At 39.9% G+C, this 18,670-nt stretch overlaps 1 protein-coding gene across 1 annotated transcript in view; it reads right to left on the bottom strand.

Moving 5' to 3' along the window:
• MYH15 (myosin heavy chain 15) overlaps nt 1-18,670 on the bottom strand; it is a 150,882-nt gene that overhangs the window by 91,479 nt on the left and 40,733 nt on the right. Inside the window, exons 13-19 of the mRNA XM_039244987.1 lie at nt 16,911-17,060; nt 16,128-16,298; nt 8,828-9,004; nt 7,623-7,755; nt 4,540-4,607; nt 3,667-3,754; nt 717-834 (exon numbers count right to left, since the gene is read on the bottom strand). Coding sequence (XP_039100918.1) covers nt 717-834; nt 3,667-3,754; nt 4,540-4,607; nt 7,623-7,755; nt 8,828-9,004; nt 16,128-16,298; nt 16,911-17,060 — 905 coding nt within the window. The remainder of the gene's footprint in view (nt 1-716; nt 835-3,666; nt 3,755-4,539; nt 4,608-7,622; nt 7,756-8,827; nt 9,005-16,127; nt 16,299-16,910; nt 17,061-18,670) is intronic.

Here is an 18,670-nt window from a genome sequence, read left to right as displayed (position 1 = left end):
AGTGTGTACTTTTTATAGTACTTTAGAGACAACATCATTTGATTCTTTGTTCAATTACGGAGGGAAGGAGAGATTGGAAAGCAAAGGGAGAGAAAGAGCCTCGCTTAAGTATCTCTATTGTACAGACAAGAAAACTGAAAAGCAGAGACAATAAATGTCTCTTCCAAGATTTCTTCACCCTAATGGTAAGCTGGCAGAGAACTAGAAATATGCCTCTTAATTCTGAGACAGGTACTCTTTCTACTCTACCATACTTTGCTCAAATTTGCTTGATGACCTATAATTTACACTTTTGAAATTCAGGAAATAGAAAGCAAAAATGCCTCTCCTGCTGCCTGCCACACACCCTGCTGGCTTCTTTTCTTTCACAGGCTTGCTAGTAAAGCAAAAGCCTGCTTGGAAGACAGCTACGATTAGGTGCATACAACATTTCAGAAATTCAGTTCAGCCTCCATGTCTTTCTTCTCTATATATTTCTTCTATATGTGGGTCTATTATCCGTTAATAGAGATTTAAGGATATTACAGCTACATGGATGTTGGATTTAAGGGGAAGTAATAATGGAACTCTGTCGTCATATATCTCACCGCCACCAAAACACATCGATCTGTAGCCTGGAGGACATCAACCAAACAAACAATGCATGCCTAAACACTCAGAAAGAGAAGAAACCAGGATACCTTAGGACCCTTCGTTCCTGGGATGTGTATGTTTACCTTTGTTTAAAATCAGCATACAACAGCTGGTTCGGAAAACCTTCACAGAACATCCTGGTCCCTTCTAAGACACCGTTACAACGCAGCTGCTGCAGAACGGAGTAAGCGTCCAATACACCTGGAGGAAAAGAGCCACACTCAGTCTATGTAAAAAAAAAAAAAACACCCATTATTTCTCAAGATTTTGTCCTAATTGCTGCATCTTGAGATTAAAAAAAAAAGTTTGAGTTTGATGTTCTGTATGTAATAGGTAATCGGCGTTCACTCACTCCCAGCCTGAGCACACTCACAGTGCCCATCGTATCATGCAAGAGTCTCCAAATAGGATTGACTCGAAATTCCTTTAACACAGAATGAACACTTTAACTCACAGTTCGTCAAGTTTTATAAGCAAATACACCCGGAAGGCAAAAAAAAAAAAAAATACATTTTTGCTAGAATTGTAAATAGCTCGTATTATTATATCCACTCTCTGGCCAGAAACCAGGTAGAGAGGAGTATAAGAACACAAAAGCTGACTGACCCCTCTAAGTGGGAAGGAAAAGGGATAAAAAGAAGGAGGAATACAAAGAAAAGAGAAGACGAACACAGCCACAAAGTTGTTTACTATTTATGAAGGACTTGAGCACATCCCAGCCTCCATTCTCTCCTTATGACCTTGAGAGCACCTCAGTCTTATCCTGTAGCATAAGCATCCTCCTGTCACCTCCACGTTTATCAGGTGAAGCCCTAGGAGAGCTGCAGTAGCAATCTCTGAGAGGAGCCTCAGATACACCTTCCAAGGAGCCACTGTGTCTGGTTTTCAGCAAGTCCTCAGGAAGAGGGCAAGTAGTGTTCCTCCTAACACAAAGGGCTACTACAGTATTGTAAGGAAAATGGAAATCAGAGGATTCTCTGTTTGTGTCCAAGGTCACAGAAATAAACTCTAAGCCATATATCCATTTTCTTGTACACCAATTCCTTTCATAGATAGAAACAGATGATCTGTAAGAAGGGGAACAAGTGGACCTCTATGACCCCAATAGGTCAATCATGCTCATTCTCTTCAAGCACATAGGAAAAACTGTCTTGATTAGATCATGAAGTTTTTCTTATGACTTTGTCTTATGACTTGAGAAAAAAAAAATAACTGCTGAAATCAGAGCTGACTCGATGGGAGACAACTCTAATAGGTAACAGAATTGCTCCAAAATAGAGGCAGCTAATTAGATTTCTTGCCAAATGGAAGCAGTGTCCCTAGATGCATTCAGAAACCCAGCTGATAAGAAACAATGAGGCAAAAACATACAGCGTCAATGAACATGAAGTGTTTGTGTTGCAAAAACCCAAACTGCAGCATCATTGTTTAGTATCACACTTTCCCAAAATAGGTCACAGGCTGTCAAGATTGGGGGTCTTAATTACAAGATACTACAGAACCTCAGAAATTAGAATCAGTAGCATCTGGCTGGCTGCATATTCCAAGGGTTATTAGTGCTCTGAAGACATAAGTGTGTATCATATACACAACTTTAAATCTAACAGCCTCTGACCAAGTTATATGGGAGCCTGTAATTCCAAAAAGAAGTCTGAGGATCTTCAAACCCATTACGTAAGGAAAGCAATCCATGTAGTTAATATCTGTAAGAACTTTGGGCAATTAAATACCTAAAAAATAAGTCGCCACCACCCACCTATCACCATCCTTTCATCAAAAAGCATCCACTATAATAGCCAAGATATGCAAACAACCTAAGTGTTCAGAGATGGAAGGATGGATAAAGAAGATGTGGTGTGTGTGTGTGTGTGTGTGTGTGTGTGTGTGTGTGTGTGCATATATATATACATATATACACAATGGAGTATTATTCAGCCATAAAAAGGGAGAAAGCCCTGTCATATACAACAACATGGATGGACATTGAGGGCATTACACTAAGTGAAATAAGTTGGGCAGAGAAATATAAATACTGTACTATCTCACTTATATGTGGAATCTAAAAGCAAACAAACCCAAACTCATAGAAAAAGAGATTAGATTTATGGTTACCAGAAACAAGGATGGGTGAGGAAGGGGAAATTGGATGAAGGTGGTCATAAGGCACAAACTTCCAGTTATAGGATGAATAAGTACTAGGGATGTAACGTATAACAAGATGAGTACAATTAACACTGCTTTATGGTATATTTGAAAAGTTATGTGTCAAAAGAGTAAAGTTAAGAGAGTTAATTCTAAGAATTTTTATCACAAGGAGAAAAAATATCTATATGAAGTGACGGGTGTTAAGTAAACTTGGTAGTCATTTCACAATATATGTAAGGCAAATCATTATGCTGTATACCTTAAATGTATACTGTAGTGCTATATGTCAATTATAGCTCAATAAAACTGGGGTGGGGGAAGAAACACTGAAAAACAAACAAACCTGTCCACCCCTCAGAAGTACATAGCTAAAGAGATGGGTGCTCTTAGGGAGAGGGAAGATACTAGTATTGGCAAGGAAGACCAGAGGGAGTCCTTAACAATTAGAAATGGATTTAGGAACAGTCTTTACTGTCAATTTAGATAATTCAGTTCAAATAATTTCCTTTATGCCAAAATATCTACCTTAATTCCTCCAATGATTATCTAATTCCTTTTATTATACTTTGCCTTCATAGACAGTGGCATAGAAGTTCATCCAGCTTTTAGTGTGAAATTCAAGGAGGAATTGCAATGCTAATATCAAGCATTTTAATGTTACCCAGTTGGGTTGGCTTTATGAAATCCTTCTGTATGTCCACTTGAATTCAATTCAAAAGCAATCTTAAGGAAGTTCTGAAGACCTCACTTTTAACTTACTTTCATTTTTCTATCAGAAATCTACTCTTATATAAAAGGGAGCAGTAATTTAAAAAAAAAAAAGACATTCAACATAGCTTGAATCAAATGTATTTCTCAGTGTGGATTACAAAGAAGTCTAGTTCTTACCTGGCATTTTGTTCACATTGGGATTTATGCATCTCACAAAACGAGGTGCTGTTGATTTCAGCTTAGTCATCAATTTATTTAGGTTTTCCTTAAATAGAGACCATAACAAACACAAAATCACTTTGAAAATCACTAATACCACCAATCTACCTCACAATTGTCTCTAAGTCCATCAACTTAATCGTAAAGCCAAGATGCATATCAATAATAAAATGATGAATTCAACATTCTTCCCTGCTTACCCAACCATACATTATCTCTTTCCTATGACAAATCAATATTTATCTGACAGATAAAGTTCCGTTATGAATCAGATCCACCCATTTTGAATGTGATAGCAATAATTTATGACTGGGCCATAAGTGACTTAAACACATAAACGGTTTCTCAAGTTTCCTGTATGCAAATTTTTTCTTAGGTCAGATTCTCTGGCAGCAGAATCTGCGTTGGGGATTCTAGTGTGAGGGATTTCTTTGAGAAGTAGGGTAGGGTAGGAGAAGGAAAAAGCAATGATATGGATTCAAAGCTGAAAGTGATCCCTGCATGAGCTCTGAGCACAAAAGCACACATTGCACCACAGTTGGTCCCTACCTTGAGGTAAGAAAGGGGCCAGAGTCTACGGGGGTGAGTAAGGACATAGCTTATCTTCCCATTTGCCAGTGGCAATTCTGGGTGTAGGGCTGATAAAGGGGACCTAGGTGGGGCACTAACAGTGTCCAGGAAAAACCATTTATATCAAGATAAACTTCAACTTTTCCACTTGGCTAACTTCAGGTGCTTTGCCCTCATCTAAGAATGCGAAATTTCAAATAAATAATAACATATGCAGATTGTGAACCAGTTAATATATGAATAGATGCAATTAAAAATTACTTTATGCAGAGACGCAACCGTTTGGAATGAAACTCCTTTCTTGCGTTTCTTCTCCCCAAACTGTAGAGCTAAAAAAAGAAGAAGAAAGCATTTAAAAAGCTCTTTTTTTTGTCACATTACCATACCCTGTTGATGAAAGTATAAATTCGTCAAGTTCTAGAAGCAATATGGCAATATCTACCAAAAGCTTTAAAAATATTTGTCATAACACAAATGTCTATTTCTAGTGCTCGTCCTTAAGGAAATAGGCAACTGTGTGAAGATACTTGCTGCAGCATTGTTTAGTCACTGCAAAAAAACTCAACAGAAAATAAAATTATCAACAAATGCCTATCAATAGATTGACTAATTAAATTATGAGAGCGCGTGTGCGTGCATGTGCATGTGCATGTATACAGTGAAACACTGTGACCTTTTAAAATGATAATGTGTATTCATATAACTGGCATGGAAAGATTTCTAGGAGTTATTTGAAGAGAAAAAGTAGGTTACAAACAGTTTGCATGTTATGATCCTCAGGATGTACACATGGTTTTCAGTATAGTTGTATTATTAGTGACTATATACATAAAAAATACTGGGAAGAGCATAGACCAAAATGTTCACAACTGCTATCACTCTATGTGAAATTATAGGTAACTTTTAGGTTTCTCTTTTTATTTTTCCATGTAGTCTGTGTTTTTGGCAACACTTATGCATCACTTTTATAATTTATAAAAAACCATCTATTTCCATTTTCTTGAAGCAAAAGAATCTATGCTAAGCCAAATTGTTTTACAAACATTTGTGTGGTGCTAAGTCACAAAGACATACAACAACAACAAGCACAAAATCCCGAGGCAATCTGGATAAAATGGACCAGCTGTCAACATGAACAAAATATTCTCTGAGCCTGAGTAGTACCTGTGCTGGGGCAGATGTCCTAAAGCTTAATCACTAATGTCCTATTGACATGCCCTAGGCCCTCCAAATGAATCACTTGACTTCTTTGTACATTAGTTTTTCCACCTACGAGAAAAGAATACTACTACCTTCCATTATTAATTTTTTTATAACTCTGAATTAAAGTACTTGGAGTCCCCAGAAGAAAGTATGGGTAATTTAATGTTTGGATGAGTAAGAAACATCCAGGCCAGTATTTTCAGGGGGTTCTTGAAAAATTACCAAAAAAAAAAAAAAAGACATTCTAGATAGTTCTTCTTTTCTACTTCCAAAGGACACAGCACACACCCTGAAGAGTTAGAAGATGATTTCTCTCTGATTCTCTCCCTGAACAGCTGCCTGATCTCTTATGATCAGAGAATGACCTGTCTGGGAGCTGTAAGCTTAAGGAGTCACTGTGTAACTGACTGCTCAGGGGTACTTTAAAAGCCATTAGAATCAGGCAAATGCATTGCCTGAAGATTATCAGGGTCCAAATACAATTTCTCATTTCTCAACCTCTTCTGAAGGCAGGCCAACAGAATTTCAGGCCTGCTCCCGAATTATGTCATCATGTGCTGATGAACCCAGAAAGTGTCAAATCCTCTGTTTCTTGACCGTGTCAGTCAGGAGTCCCAAATCAGCCTGATGGGGCCAGGAGTTAACTTGAAGCTGGGGGTGAGATAGCAGGGCAGTGAGAAGGTTAGAAAATGAGAGCAGACATCCCTTAAAGAAGAACTGATACACCTCACCCATTGCCACAAGGGTATCTGAACCTAGGCTTGCCGGTTTTTCTCTTTTCCCGTGTTTTCCACTTTTTGAAAGCAAAAGCAAACCCAAATGTGTATGTGGTGACTTCTGATTTTTTTTAAAACCTCTGTGGACTAAACAAAACATGTGTGAAAGCCAAGTTCTGCTCAGGGCCTTCCAACCTGTGACTTTTGCTATGAATCATAGAGAGCTTCCCTCTGTAGCTAGCATTAGTCCAATTGTGAGACTGATGTTAGCACTGTGGGCTCAGTATCTCCAAATTCTTTGTATCATGGTGCAGAAGTCTGTCTGAATTAGGTCCTAAATACACGTAGCCTGTACATTTCTGTTTGGTTTCTGGAAGACAGTGAGAGTGGTGTAGGCACCAGGCCAGGAAGCAGAAGTCCGGCTTCCTACCCTGACTTTGCATTTACTAGTATTAACTAAACAAGGGGCCATTAGACCGATGTGGCTTTAACCCGTAGTGGCCTATATTAGCAAGCCATCATCTATGCTTGTAAATGTCCCAAGGTTACAAAATCAAAATGTTAAGGACAACCAATCACAGTCAACTAGGCTTTAAGCTACAGCCAATCAATAACTTCCTTACTTTGCTTCTATGTTTTCTCTATATATCTTCCTGAGCTGCTGTTCATGGAAAAGTCTTAAACACTGAAGGCTTGACACAACCCCATTTGAATTAATTTGTGCTCAAATAAATTCTCAAAATTTTTAACATGCTTCAGTTTATCTTTTGACAGTAGGTTTGTGAAATTGGGGATTCTCCTTAACTCTTCTGTGCTTGTTCCTGTAAGATAGGAAGAAGACATTTCCCTCTATCTGTATCTGAAAGGGTCATGGCATGGACTGAGTAAGATAATGTATGTAAAAGTGTTTTGTAAATTACAAAGTACTAAACAAGATTAGTTATTTGATGGCCAATAAATATTTATGGAGTGTCTACTAAACAGGCATTTGCTACACACTTGGGGCTACAATTAAATCAGACCTAACTCCTGCCCTCATGAAGCTTAGAATAACCCCAGATTACAATTAATACAAAAGCACTGTGAAGGAGAAATCCAAGATATTTGGGGACTATAGATTAAAGAGGCTTGTTATTTCCCCAAAATAATTTATCAAAATATGGTTTGCTGCTCTCTCTCTTTGCAGCTGGGTTGAGTAGAAGATAAAAGCAGAGCAGGGCAGGTTCCTTGAAATACATCTATCTTAAAGCACCATTTCCCTGAAGAACCACCAGCCTGAGGACAGAAAGGCTAATAAGGGGATGACTCAGACCACAGGGAGCAGACACAGATATCACAGGAAAGAGGCAAGGATTTTTAGAAGTGCTGAGGCAGCCATAGGTTCCATTCTAAAGCTAAAAAATTAGAGAAGATTGTACAACTCACCACTCTCATCACTCATGTGATTTTCAAAAAGGTTTGCCAGGAGTCTATTTGATGACTTCTGAAATACAGCCACCACTGTTTCATTAAGAAGGTCTTTGTTCTTTTCAAGCCAGCCACTAATGTTATAAGGCACCTTTGGAAAGGCATGCAGTTCAGGTAACAAAAGAAGAGAGTGCATAAATTAACATAGCAAACTGTGCATTCCTTTTTTAAAAAAATCATAAATTGTATGGGTCCTTTAACTTTAAATTAGTTTGAGGTAACAGTACTGAATAATACTGCAGGAGTTCCATTGTGCAACCCTAAGAGAATCTCAGGCTTTACCATTTACATTGTGGAAAGAAAGGAAGAGAAGGGGAGGGAAGGGAGAGAGACAGCTAGGGAAGAAGGAGAAAGAATTAAATCGTATTTCCAGTAGAGACAATTCACATCAGCTCTCCTCCATAGGCAAGAATAGATGAAAAAATCCAATTGTCTCTGACACACATGAAGATTTTTTAAAAATTAGCAATTATATATAATATTTTGCTATAAATATCATTATAATTAATATTCAAGGATATGAAAGAAGGCAATTACAAGCACATTTATGTACAGTTGGCAGGTCACTTTTGGACTGAAGTATTATTTTATCCTTCATCAATTATCTTTCTGTTCCATCTGGAATCACTGACCAGAAGCAGAAAAAAAGGGGCAACACACACACACACCAGTGGGGAAATGAGGAGAGGCGGTGAGAGTCATTAAAAACCTTTGTGGGCCATAGTTTGGAGGCCATTACTTCACAGTGACTATTTCTCTATGAGAGAATAAAAAAAAATTTAAAAAAAGCTTCAATAAAAAGATCAGTTGAAATCACTCATTCACACAATGTTAAGTTAAAAGGAAGGACAAACACGAAAAAAAATCCCATGACTTTGATGATCTCCATGACTTTCTGAAGCTGTCTTACTTTGAGCTGGGATGACAGAGTCTATTTTGAAATTTCTAACCTTTGTGCACATGGAATACTATTATAGTATGGGTATTTCATTTCTTAAATGCTAAAAGGCTCACCAACTTTTTTTTTCTGGAACTGAGATTATTTTTTTGTTCACCTCTTCATTTCATCTAAATTTTACTTATATATTGTCTAGGGATTTGGGCTGAATGCATTTGAACCTGACTCAGGAAAACTCAGGGCTGAAGGTCTAGAAGTAACTTACCACTCCTGCATAATGGACAAGCTCAAAGTGAGCTTCATATCGCTTATTATCCGGCTTGGGTTTCTGGAAATGAACCGACTTCCCGAAATGGTTATCAAAAAGTTTGGTCTTGAAAGTCACATCTGTAGCCTGAGGAAACATACATTCTTCTTCAAGGATGGAAAAGATGCCCATTGGCTGTTGGAGATACATATGAACAGCAGATGAAAGAAAACCCCAGGAAACAGTATCTTCGATGGGGGTGGGAGGTCCTGTAAATTCTTATTTCAGGAACCTGATCACTTGACAAAGGGAAAGAATATTCACTATACATAATTAGTCAATCATCCATTTAACAAATATTATTAATACCTCCTAGGTGCTGGGTACCAGCAGAAGCTGGCAGCGTAGCCATTAGTCACATACACAAAGTGCCTGTCCTCAGAGTGATTACTTTCTAATGGAGTAGAAAACAACAGTCAAGTAAACAAATAATAATTTAGTTTCCCATTAGTGTTCTGAAGAAATCATGCAAAGAAAAGAAATAGACAATGACTAGGGGACCGACTGGGAGCTAGTTTAGTGGGATGGTCAAGTAAAACCCTCTGACCTAAACAAAAAGAGCAGATCTAAAGATCTGTATATAGGTATTCTTGGCAGACAAATGATGAATGCAAGGGCCCTGAGGCAGGAGCACACTTGGCAAGTTTGAGGTCCTGCCAGAGGCAAGAGTGGACAGAGCTAAGGTAGTGAGATGGGGCAGGCTGTACGAGATAAAGCCAGAGAGATAAGGAGTATTGAATCCCAAGGTCTGTCCAGGCAGTGCTAAGATATTGGATTTTAAGTATAACAGGAGGTCATTGTAGATTTTTAACAGGAAGTCATGTGATGTGATGTTTGCTTTAAAAAGATCATTTGTTTAGAACAAGGTTGGCAAAGTAGAGCCCGTTGGCCAAATCCTTCCTATGGGCTATATTGGAGACCCAGTGAGCTAATAAGAGTTTCTATGTTTTCATTGGGTTGCAAAAGCAAAAACAACAAAAAAAGAAGATGTGGTAGAAAACCTGATGACCCTTGTCAGCAAACTTTTTCTTTAAAGGGCCATGTAATAAGTGTGTTAGACTTTGGGGGCCACGTGGTTCCTGTTACACTTCTGCCATCCACTCAGTCATGTTAGCCCTGAAAGCGGCAAGTGGCAACATGTGAATAAAATAGGTATGACAATGCTTTATTAAAACTTTATTTACAGAAATAGGCCTCCAGACAGTTTGCTGATCCCTGGTCTAGATTAGTGATAGTGTTAGAGGTGGTCAGAAGTCATTGAAATGTGACATAGCTGGAAAGTAGAGCGGAGTCTACTGCTAGTAGACAGAATGTGGGATTTAATAGAGAAAGATGACCAGGTTTTTGGCTTGAGAAAACGGGCAGTGGATGCTGCCATTAACCGATATAAGGTACATACATATAGGGGAAAAACAGGTTTTGTGTGGAAAACAAGGATTCTCATATTTGCTTATCTTTTTGTGTATTTGTATATTCATTAGTCTACTCTACAAATATTTTTGCCTTCTACAAGGCGTACCAGACGTTTTGTGTTATACATGGGTTGTGACTCCAGGGCATCTAACCAAGAAGACAAAAAATATCCATATGAGTACAAGAAAGCAGACAAAACAAAGATATACAGAAAATGTCATAAGAATTCTGAGACAGAATGTGATCCCTTGGCCCAACAGGCAGAGATTGCATGGTTTCCTACCAACACTTTGTACCTAAGAACCATAGACTCTCAGAAGAGACATTAAAGGTCTGGTCTAACCCACCTAAAAGTTCCTTGAATTCCCTTCATAATTTCTTCCTAAAAAGCTGGGTAGCTTATGCTTAAATGTTGTCTTGGGGAGAGAATACACCAACTCCGAGATAAGGCCCTGGATGGGTGACATATTAAAGGAAAATGTGTTTGTAGTTTAGAATTTGTTCTAAATTGCTCTACTGAGCCGTACAAATGCTTCTAGGTAGTGGAGCATCATGATATTATGATATTTAAAAATCATATTCTTTTTTTTTAAATTTTTTAAAATGTTTTATTTATTTCTAGGAGAGAGAGAGAGAGAGACAGCGTGAGCAGGGGAGGGTCAGAGAGAGAGGGAGTCACAGACTCTGAAACAGGCTCCAGGCTCTGAGCTGGCAGTCAGCACAGAGCCCGACGCGGGGCTCGAACCCACGAACCGCGAGGTCATGACCTAAGCGAAAGTCGATCGCTTAACCGACTAAGCCACCCAGGCGCCCCTAAAATTCATATTCTTGATCCACCTGATTTACCAGTGTAATATATGGACTATGTTTTTCTACATCATGTGTATGTCTTCATAAACTTAAAACCTGCACTTTATAGGAAATGTAATTAACAATTTCACTACTAATTCTTGTACTGAAGAGTTCTAGGACATCTTCCTTCTTCCCAAACATCTAGGTGGGGAATGATGCAGTGAGCAATTACGTGAAGTGTTCTAAGTGAGAGCAAAATATTCTAAGAGAAACCGACACCCATTTTGCTCCTGGCACCACTGACCTTGTGGGTTCTTGGCAAAGTAAGTAACATTGAGGAGGTGAAGGAGGAGGAGGAGGAGGGGTGGGGAGAACCTGAGAAACTAAATAGATGACTCACTGGTGTGAGCGTTTGGAGGCCTGGATTCCATCTTGCACCACAGATTTTCCGACCATACATGTGGTCAACCCTCGGTGAAAACTGGACTAAATCATTTAAAAATGTAAGCATCTCCTGCAATGGTAGTCTGTTAACAACATGGCTGTGGGAATGCCTCACAAGGAGGGACAGTTCCCGTCTCCAGCAGTCACCTTCCATGCATGAGGACTATCATTATGCTGAAAGCTAGTAAAGCCAACTTCCGTATTTGGATGAATGGAAGCTTTATGTTAAGCAAGTACATGTCATAGCTCAAAATGTAACAACCTAACCACTGAGGAGGGGGGAAAATCACTGTTTTGCCAGGGTCTTCTACATTTTTCCAGTGCTCGGGAGATGTGAAGCTTCTAATAAATATGAGGCCCTTCGGTAGATTAATTTCCAAATAGGTCAGGGAAAAAAGTAATTAGTTCTGCCCTGTAGCATCAAATGTCCTATATTGCACACTAAATGGTTTGAGTCAGTTGCCCTGACTCCAAACATTAGTGCTCTAACCTCTCCCTCTTTAAATATTATCAATCCGTCCTGCCTTCCTTTTAGGTCTGTCACTTTCTTACTATTTGCATTGCCGTTGTCCTGATTCAGGACCTCTTTACTCCTCACCTGGGCTGCTGTCCCCAACCGCCTTACCCTTAGCCTTTCCCCCCCCTTCCAGACGCCAAACACAAACGCACAGAATAAACTCGAGCAGCTCTGACTGCTCTGTTGCCCAGCGCAGAAGCCCTCTCTGGCTCCCTGCTGCCAAAACATAAGGTATAAATTACTTCAAGTCTCTACACAATCTGACCCTTCTTTCTCTTTTGTTCCAGCTACTTCCTTCTGTGTGACTACCGAAAATTTCAGAATGGGCCTTTGTTTGGTTACCCCTCTCCCTCGCTAGTCCCTCACCTGCTCACTGTCCTCCTCTCCTCACACCTGCTAAAATCATACTCATTTCTTAAGATCCATCTGAGATTTCATACCCTTTCCTGCCTGGCCTTCCAAGATTCCCACAGGCAGAGGGGACTCCAGCACTTCGGAGTTCTGTTGGCCTTTGTGCCTTTCCTGCATTTATACAGAGACATATTTTTACACTGATTAGACTTACAAATCTCCTGCTCGACTGCATACTTCCTAAGGGCAAGCGCTACTTGTAACAACTGCTTAAGTTTTCCACAGTACTTAATTCAAAGTCTTCTCTACAGTAGTATGGTATGAGGCCTGAAATCAAGGCCCAACATCACGTGTGCCTTGACATCTGGGGAAACCTGGGAGAGCCTCAGATGACCTAATCGCAAGTTCCCCTCCCCACTGTGCTCCGTGAGTGAGGTCTACTAGCCAAGTTACCATCCTGACCATGGGACCCGACACAGTGCCGGCTTATCCTTGACTGATGGGTCTCAGATCCCTGGCAGCCCTCAGAATTACTCAAGCAAGCCAATCACATCCTCCCTTGAGAAATGGTAGTCACCACACCCTATTCTCACTATAAAGCCTGCCTCCCGTGGCCCCTCTTATCCACTCTGTCAACAGTGCAACCACCATGTGGCCCTGCCTGGCATGCAGTGTCCTCCCCTTTCAGGCTCTGAGTGTATGTGACCAGTAAGCTATTATCAAATTCATCTGTCCAGGGTTAGGTGTCCTATGTTCAGTCATCTCTATACACCAGGGCAGGAATCCCTCTCTCACCAAAAGGTAACAAGGCAGTGATCAAAACAAGTAGTCGTTAAATAAATTTATGTGCTTAATTAAAAATAAGTAAAACATTTGGTCTTAGGAAGATGCCTTTCCAACGATATCCCATGTTCCTTCAGTTACAGGATGATGCCTCTGGTTTGCATTTCTCACAACCCTTGGTATAGTAGGTTCCAAGGTGACTAAATGTAGGTCCCCGCAAATTTCTGCTACATAACTGATTGACAGGTGAACACTAAGACACCCATATTTGAGCTCTGGGATCCGGACTGCTTTGCTGTGGGCAGTAGCCAGGCAGAAACAGTTGTGACAGAAAGCTTGGAGTCACATGTTTCAAGGAAATCCTCATGGGTGTACAAGAGATAGCTAGATATTAATGCGATTCATTCCATAATAAACAAAGCAGACAGCATACCCAAAGAACCTCACTTGGGAGGCAACGACATGTATTGCCAAGAGGCTACCAGGATTTAAAATATTTTAGAAACTGTGTCACTGTAATCGTTGTAGAGAGACAATAAAAATTTATTCAGGCCCAGTTAGGCAAATAAGGTTATAAAAAGCAACAAGACAAAACAACAACAACAAAAGTATGACCAAGCTAGGTAATACAGTTTGGACTTACAGACAGGTACAAGGATCAGTCCTGCAGCTAGTTTTTTCTTACACACAGCTGGTATTATTCTAAAACTGTATACAAATCCCAATCCTGTGAGGAACTTTTTGCAAAAGGGCTGAATTATTGGAAAATGGATGTAGTGTCTCAAGGTGACTACAATCTAGGGGCAACAGATTTTAAATGTGTAATTTGGGGAGTATTTATCTTTAAAATAATAGAAATAATCTCTTTACCAATACCTATGCCATTATAGGCAAATAGTCATTGCCTATAGGCCTATTGCAATTGCCTATTGCATACAGGCAAACCATAAATAATATGTAGTCATATGTTAAGACTGTAAGATGTAAATTATTGATGCTTGAGTTCTAAACACAGTAGACTATTTCAGGTATTGAAATAAGTGTGAGCTAATCCTATAATAGATTTGTTTGCTGCATATTTGTAGATAGAAGGAGGTCACTGTATGCTTGACGACCAAATTGACAATTAAAGGTGGTGCTGAAATACATTTTCTTTTAGCTTGACAAGCTTTTTGGTAAACACAAAACTTTGAAACTTTTAAGTATGAAAATCCCCCTTCTTTTTATGCACACACAGATGCATGCTATAAGGCAGTTTGTACATATTGATTTATCTCAGTTCTTTTGAATTTTGAAAACTTCTCACGATTCATTCTGTTTCAAGGAATGAGTTTGGTACAGCATTAATATTTACAACAAATTTTCCTCATGTAGCCTGAACCAGCTCAATGGGTCTTTTCAAAATATAGAATAATTTCAAGAAAGGTTTTGGTATTCCTCATTTGCATGACCTGAATCCCTTCGAAATCATTCATAGCAAGCCAAAGACTTATCTTTTCCTTCTATCATTGGTCAGGGGTTTTTTTCCTCATGTTATCGTATCAGAAGAAAATGCAACAGGAAATTACATCCATGTTGCTAGTGGGTTATTTAGAAAAACTGAACCGGCATAAATGAGACAGTGGGCTACATATGACCTAAAAAATCAGTAATGTTTACAGACTTAACCGGATCTGAATAATGTCTATGTCCCACCTTCCTGCCTGAAAATGGTTATCTCACCATAATCAGAGTTAAGTAGATATTACAGGTGACAATTGGCAAAAGCTAACTAAATAGGTCGCTCTGAGGAGTTCCAGTTCTTTAGTCTCATTTCTCACCAGAAAACTACAGCTTTAATAATTCCAGCAAACATTTACCACATCATGGTTGGGCCATTATAATTATTATTATTTTTTAATCAGCTTAGAGGTCAGGTCATTATCATTATTATTTTTTTTTATCAGTCTGTCCTCCACCAACGAAGTTCACTGGTTATAAAATAAATAAAATCAATGTGACATGCATTCTTGTTAGGATTAATGGCTATTTTCAAGGAAGGTGTAGTTTCATCTAAAGCGTAATAAATAAGGTTGATGGGACACTGATAGATAAAACCTGAGGCCCACGAAGACAGTGAGAGGTCATTCACTCTACCTCCTTCCTGACAGGGCCGTTGAGAATCAGATGCCAATAGCTTAGCTAAAGAGAGTGTTCAGAACTTTGAGAGCAGTAGGCCTTGGCCTTCCTAGATCCGGCTCCAGAATTCAGTGCAATCCACGGTTAAAGCAAGACCTGCCACCATGCATGCTGCCACCAACCAAGCCACAGAACACTCCATACTTAATTCCCCCGGCAAACCTGGTTAATCTTTTTCAGAGCACATAGAAGGATTTCAGAGTACGAGAACATCACTGAATTCAGAAACCATACACTGCAGCTAATTTACTAATAAGCCATGAAGTATTGTCATAAATTACTTAAACTAACTGGTACTTGTCCAATTAAATGAACAAACTACATCCTGCAAGGTAGTGGCCTTGAGGATTTATGACAGTTGTTTGTTTGCATGCTAATTTGCCAAATTTCGTTAAGCTGCTCTGGGTCTGCTCATTCACCTTATATTAATCAGCCAGGCCCTACAGTGCTCATATTTTCAGCTCTGTGTTTTTCGAGTCAAGAGCATGACCATTTTTAATCTCGACAAGTTTGCTCACGCATTAACAGTGGAGGCCATGCATAAGTGGCAAATGCGTCCCGACAATCTGCGCGGGAGATGATGGAGGAGGGTAACTGACATGAAGGTTTAGTTAGGTTGCCACGGGTTCTGCACACACAGCCCATTAAGAGAAACTACACAGAGCTCTCCGGCCCTGCTTCCCATCCCCTGACAGAGCCTGAGTCCCGATACGGATCGATACGGCAAACAGGGACCATTCTCCTTAAATGAAAATAAATGAGGAGAGAAGCAGGTGTTACCTTCTCAACGAGATCTATGCAGGCTTGTAAATCCAGACTGAAGTCAAAGGACACCCAGCCAATGCCTTCTTTCCTGTATTCCTCTTGCTCCAGAACAAACATGTGCTGATTAAAGAGCTGTTGTAATTTTTCATTGGTAAAATTAATGCAAAGTTGCTCCAGACTGTTATACTTCGAAGGTGTGATTAGGTGAGAAGAGATAAAAAGTGAAATTGAACAAATGGTAACCGTTCGAGGTGATGGCTATGTTAATCGACTTGACTTTGATTGTTTCACAGTGCATAGGTGTGCCAGATCACGAAGCTGTATACCTTAAACATATACATTTTTAAATGGTCTAATATATCTCAATAAAAAAATGAAATAAAATTGAGGTCCACTTGCAAAAATGTACAGAGAATATCATAACCACAATCAGATGATGGCAAATAGACCCAGTAAATAACAAATCCTCAATTAAATCCTTACCTCCTTGAAATACATCTGCAAACTAAACATTATGACAATAAGATAACACACAACGATATCAGAATTTGAAATTGTAAAAGGCTCTTTATTTCTATGTACCTTTAAGGCTGAATTTTTAATACTATTAGTTATTATAGTTATAATAACTATTGTTATGTATTTATATTAATAATAGCTCTTTTCCGACCAGAGTGGCTCTTAAGCTTTGACGGAATAAATCTCATCATGCTTTGACTCCATTTTCTGACGTTCAATGCATATTTTCTAATCTCCTCATAAATACACATTGGCTTCATTCTAACCAGATATACTTACATCAAGGATTTCAAAACCGGTGATGTCAAGAATGCCAATGAAGAATTGCTTTGACAGCCGGGCATCCAGCGCCCTGTTGATACGTGCCACCAGCCACTTAAACATCCTTTCATATACTGACTTGGACAGGGTACCAACAGCAGAGGTCACCTGGAAATCACATTGAAAACACTCCACATCTTCCAGCAGTGTCCATTTTAATCCTGGGCATTTTCTATCAGTAGCCACCTTCTAGCAAAATTGGGATCTATTTATTGAATTTCTGGGGTTCTAGTGTACCGCTGAGATGATACAGGAGAAGATTTTTAATACAATGAGAAGAAACGGAGAAGGAAGCAAGGAAGGGAGGAATGGGAAAGAAACAGAGGCAAGCCAGCCTGGTACCTCCTTACCAGACACTCCTGTGAGAGAAATGTTTCTATTATCAAAGGTCCAACTCTCCCGGGGGTAGAGTGGCAATACATTAGAAAGTCTTGCTATTTGAAGTGTGGTCCTAGGAGCTACAGCTTCACACCACCTGGGAGCATGTTAAAGATGCCCGCTCTCAACAACTCTGCATCGGGTCTCAGACCTAGGAGTCTGAACTGGCACTCCAACACAACCCTCCCATGATCCCGGTGCACCATCAAGTTTGGAAAACACTGGTAGAGTAGGTTAGGAGTCTGGAATGCGTAGCCCTTATCCTGCTGCTGCTAAGATTTGTCACCTTTGGCAAGTGACCTACTCTCTCTGGACTGCAGTCTCCTCCCCTGCATAATGCTCTGAAGGTTCTTTCTAGCCTCAGCTTCCACATTCTTTATTCTATCAGTTCCCAGCGTTGCTCTCAACTCCCTGTAGGGAGAAGGCAATTTAGCGCATCAATCTGACTCCGGTTCTCCTACTGGAAAAGTCAGGCTACATTTCCCCTCCCTAGAGTGTGTGGCAAAGGCTCTAACATAACCTACTGGGAAGAGCTCCAACCTCAGTGCTGACTGATGTTGTGTAAATGCAGATCCTACTTCTGTGATGCAAAGGTGCTGCTATAGTAACAGGTTACTGACAGACCCCAAGTCGGAGTGAATTTCAGCTGGATGTTCTCCAAGCCTGGAAGCAGAATGGACTCCAAGCACTTAACATTTAAAATAGGCCTAGCCCATCCATCCTTCAGCCACCCAGGAGACAGCATGCAGCAGGAGCCCGTTGGTGTCTGGTGGTGATTTAGTTATGAGTCATCCACTCTCTGATCAGTTATCTTGAGTCATTTCCACAGTAATCCATAAGCTGGATGGCATCACTGTTTTTTGTTATTGGCTTCGAGAGCACACCCGCACAGATAAAGCACCAAGAATGGTTTTAATCCTCTGGAGCATTGAGAAAATCACTCTCTGTCTACAGAAGTCACTTAAACTTTAAAAAGATGTGGTTTATCTATACCATGGAATACTACATGGCAATGAGAAACAATGAAATCTGGCCATGTGTAGCAACATGGATGGACTTTGAGGGTGTTATGCTGAGCGAAATAATTCAGGCAGAGAAGGACAAATATCATCTGTTTGCACGTATAGGAGGATTAGGAGGAACTTGACGGAGGAACAAGGGGGAGAAGAAGGGGGAAAATGGTGGGGGAAAGGGAGAGAGGCAAACCATGAGAGACTCTTGAATGCTGACAAAAACTGAGGACTGATGGATGTGGGGGGGAGGGGGGGGGATGGGCATGGAGGAGGGCACTTTGGGGATGAGCACTGAGTCTTATGTGGAAACTAATTTGACAATAAACT

Source organism: Hyaena hyaena, unplaced genomic scaffold (assembly GCF_003009895.1).
Source record: "Hyaena hyaena isolate Hyena2069 unplaced genomic scaffold, ASM300989v1 scaffold_251, whole genome shotgun sequence".
Taxonomy (NCBI): Eukaryota; Metazoa; Chordata; class Mammalia; order Carnivora; family Hyaenidae; genus Hyaena; species Hyaena hyaena.
This window is presented reverse-complemented; position numbering and strand designations above follow the sequence as displayed.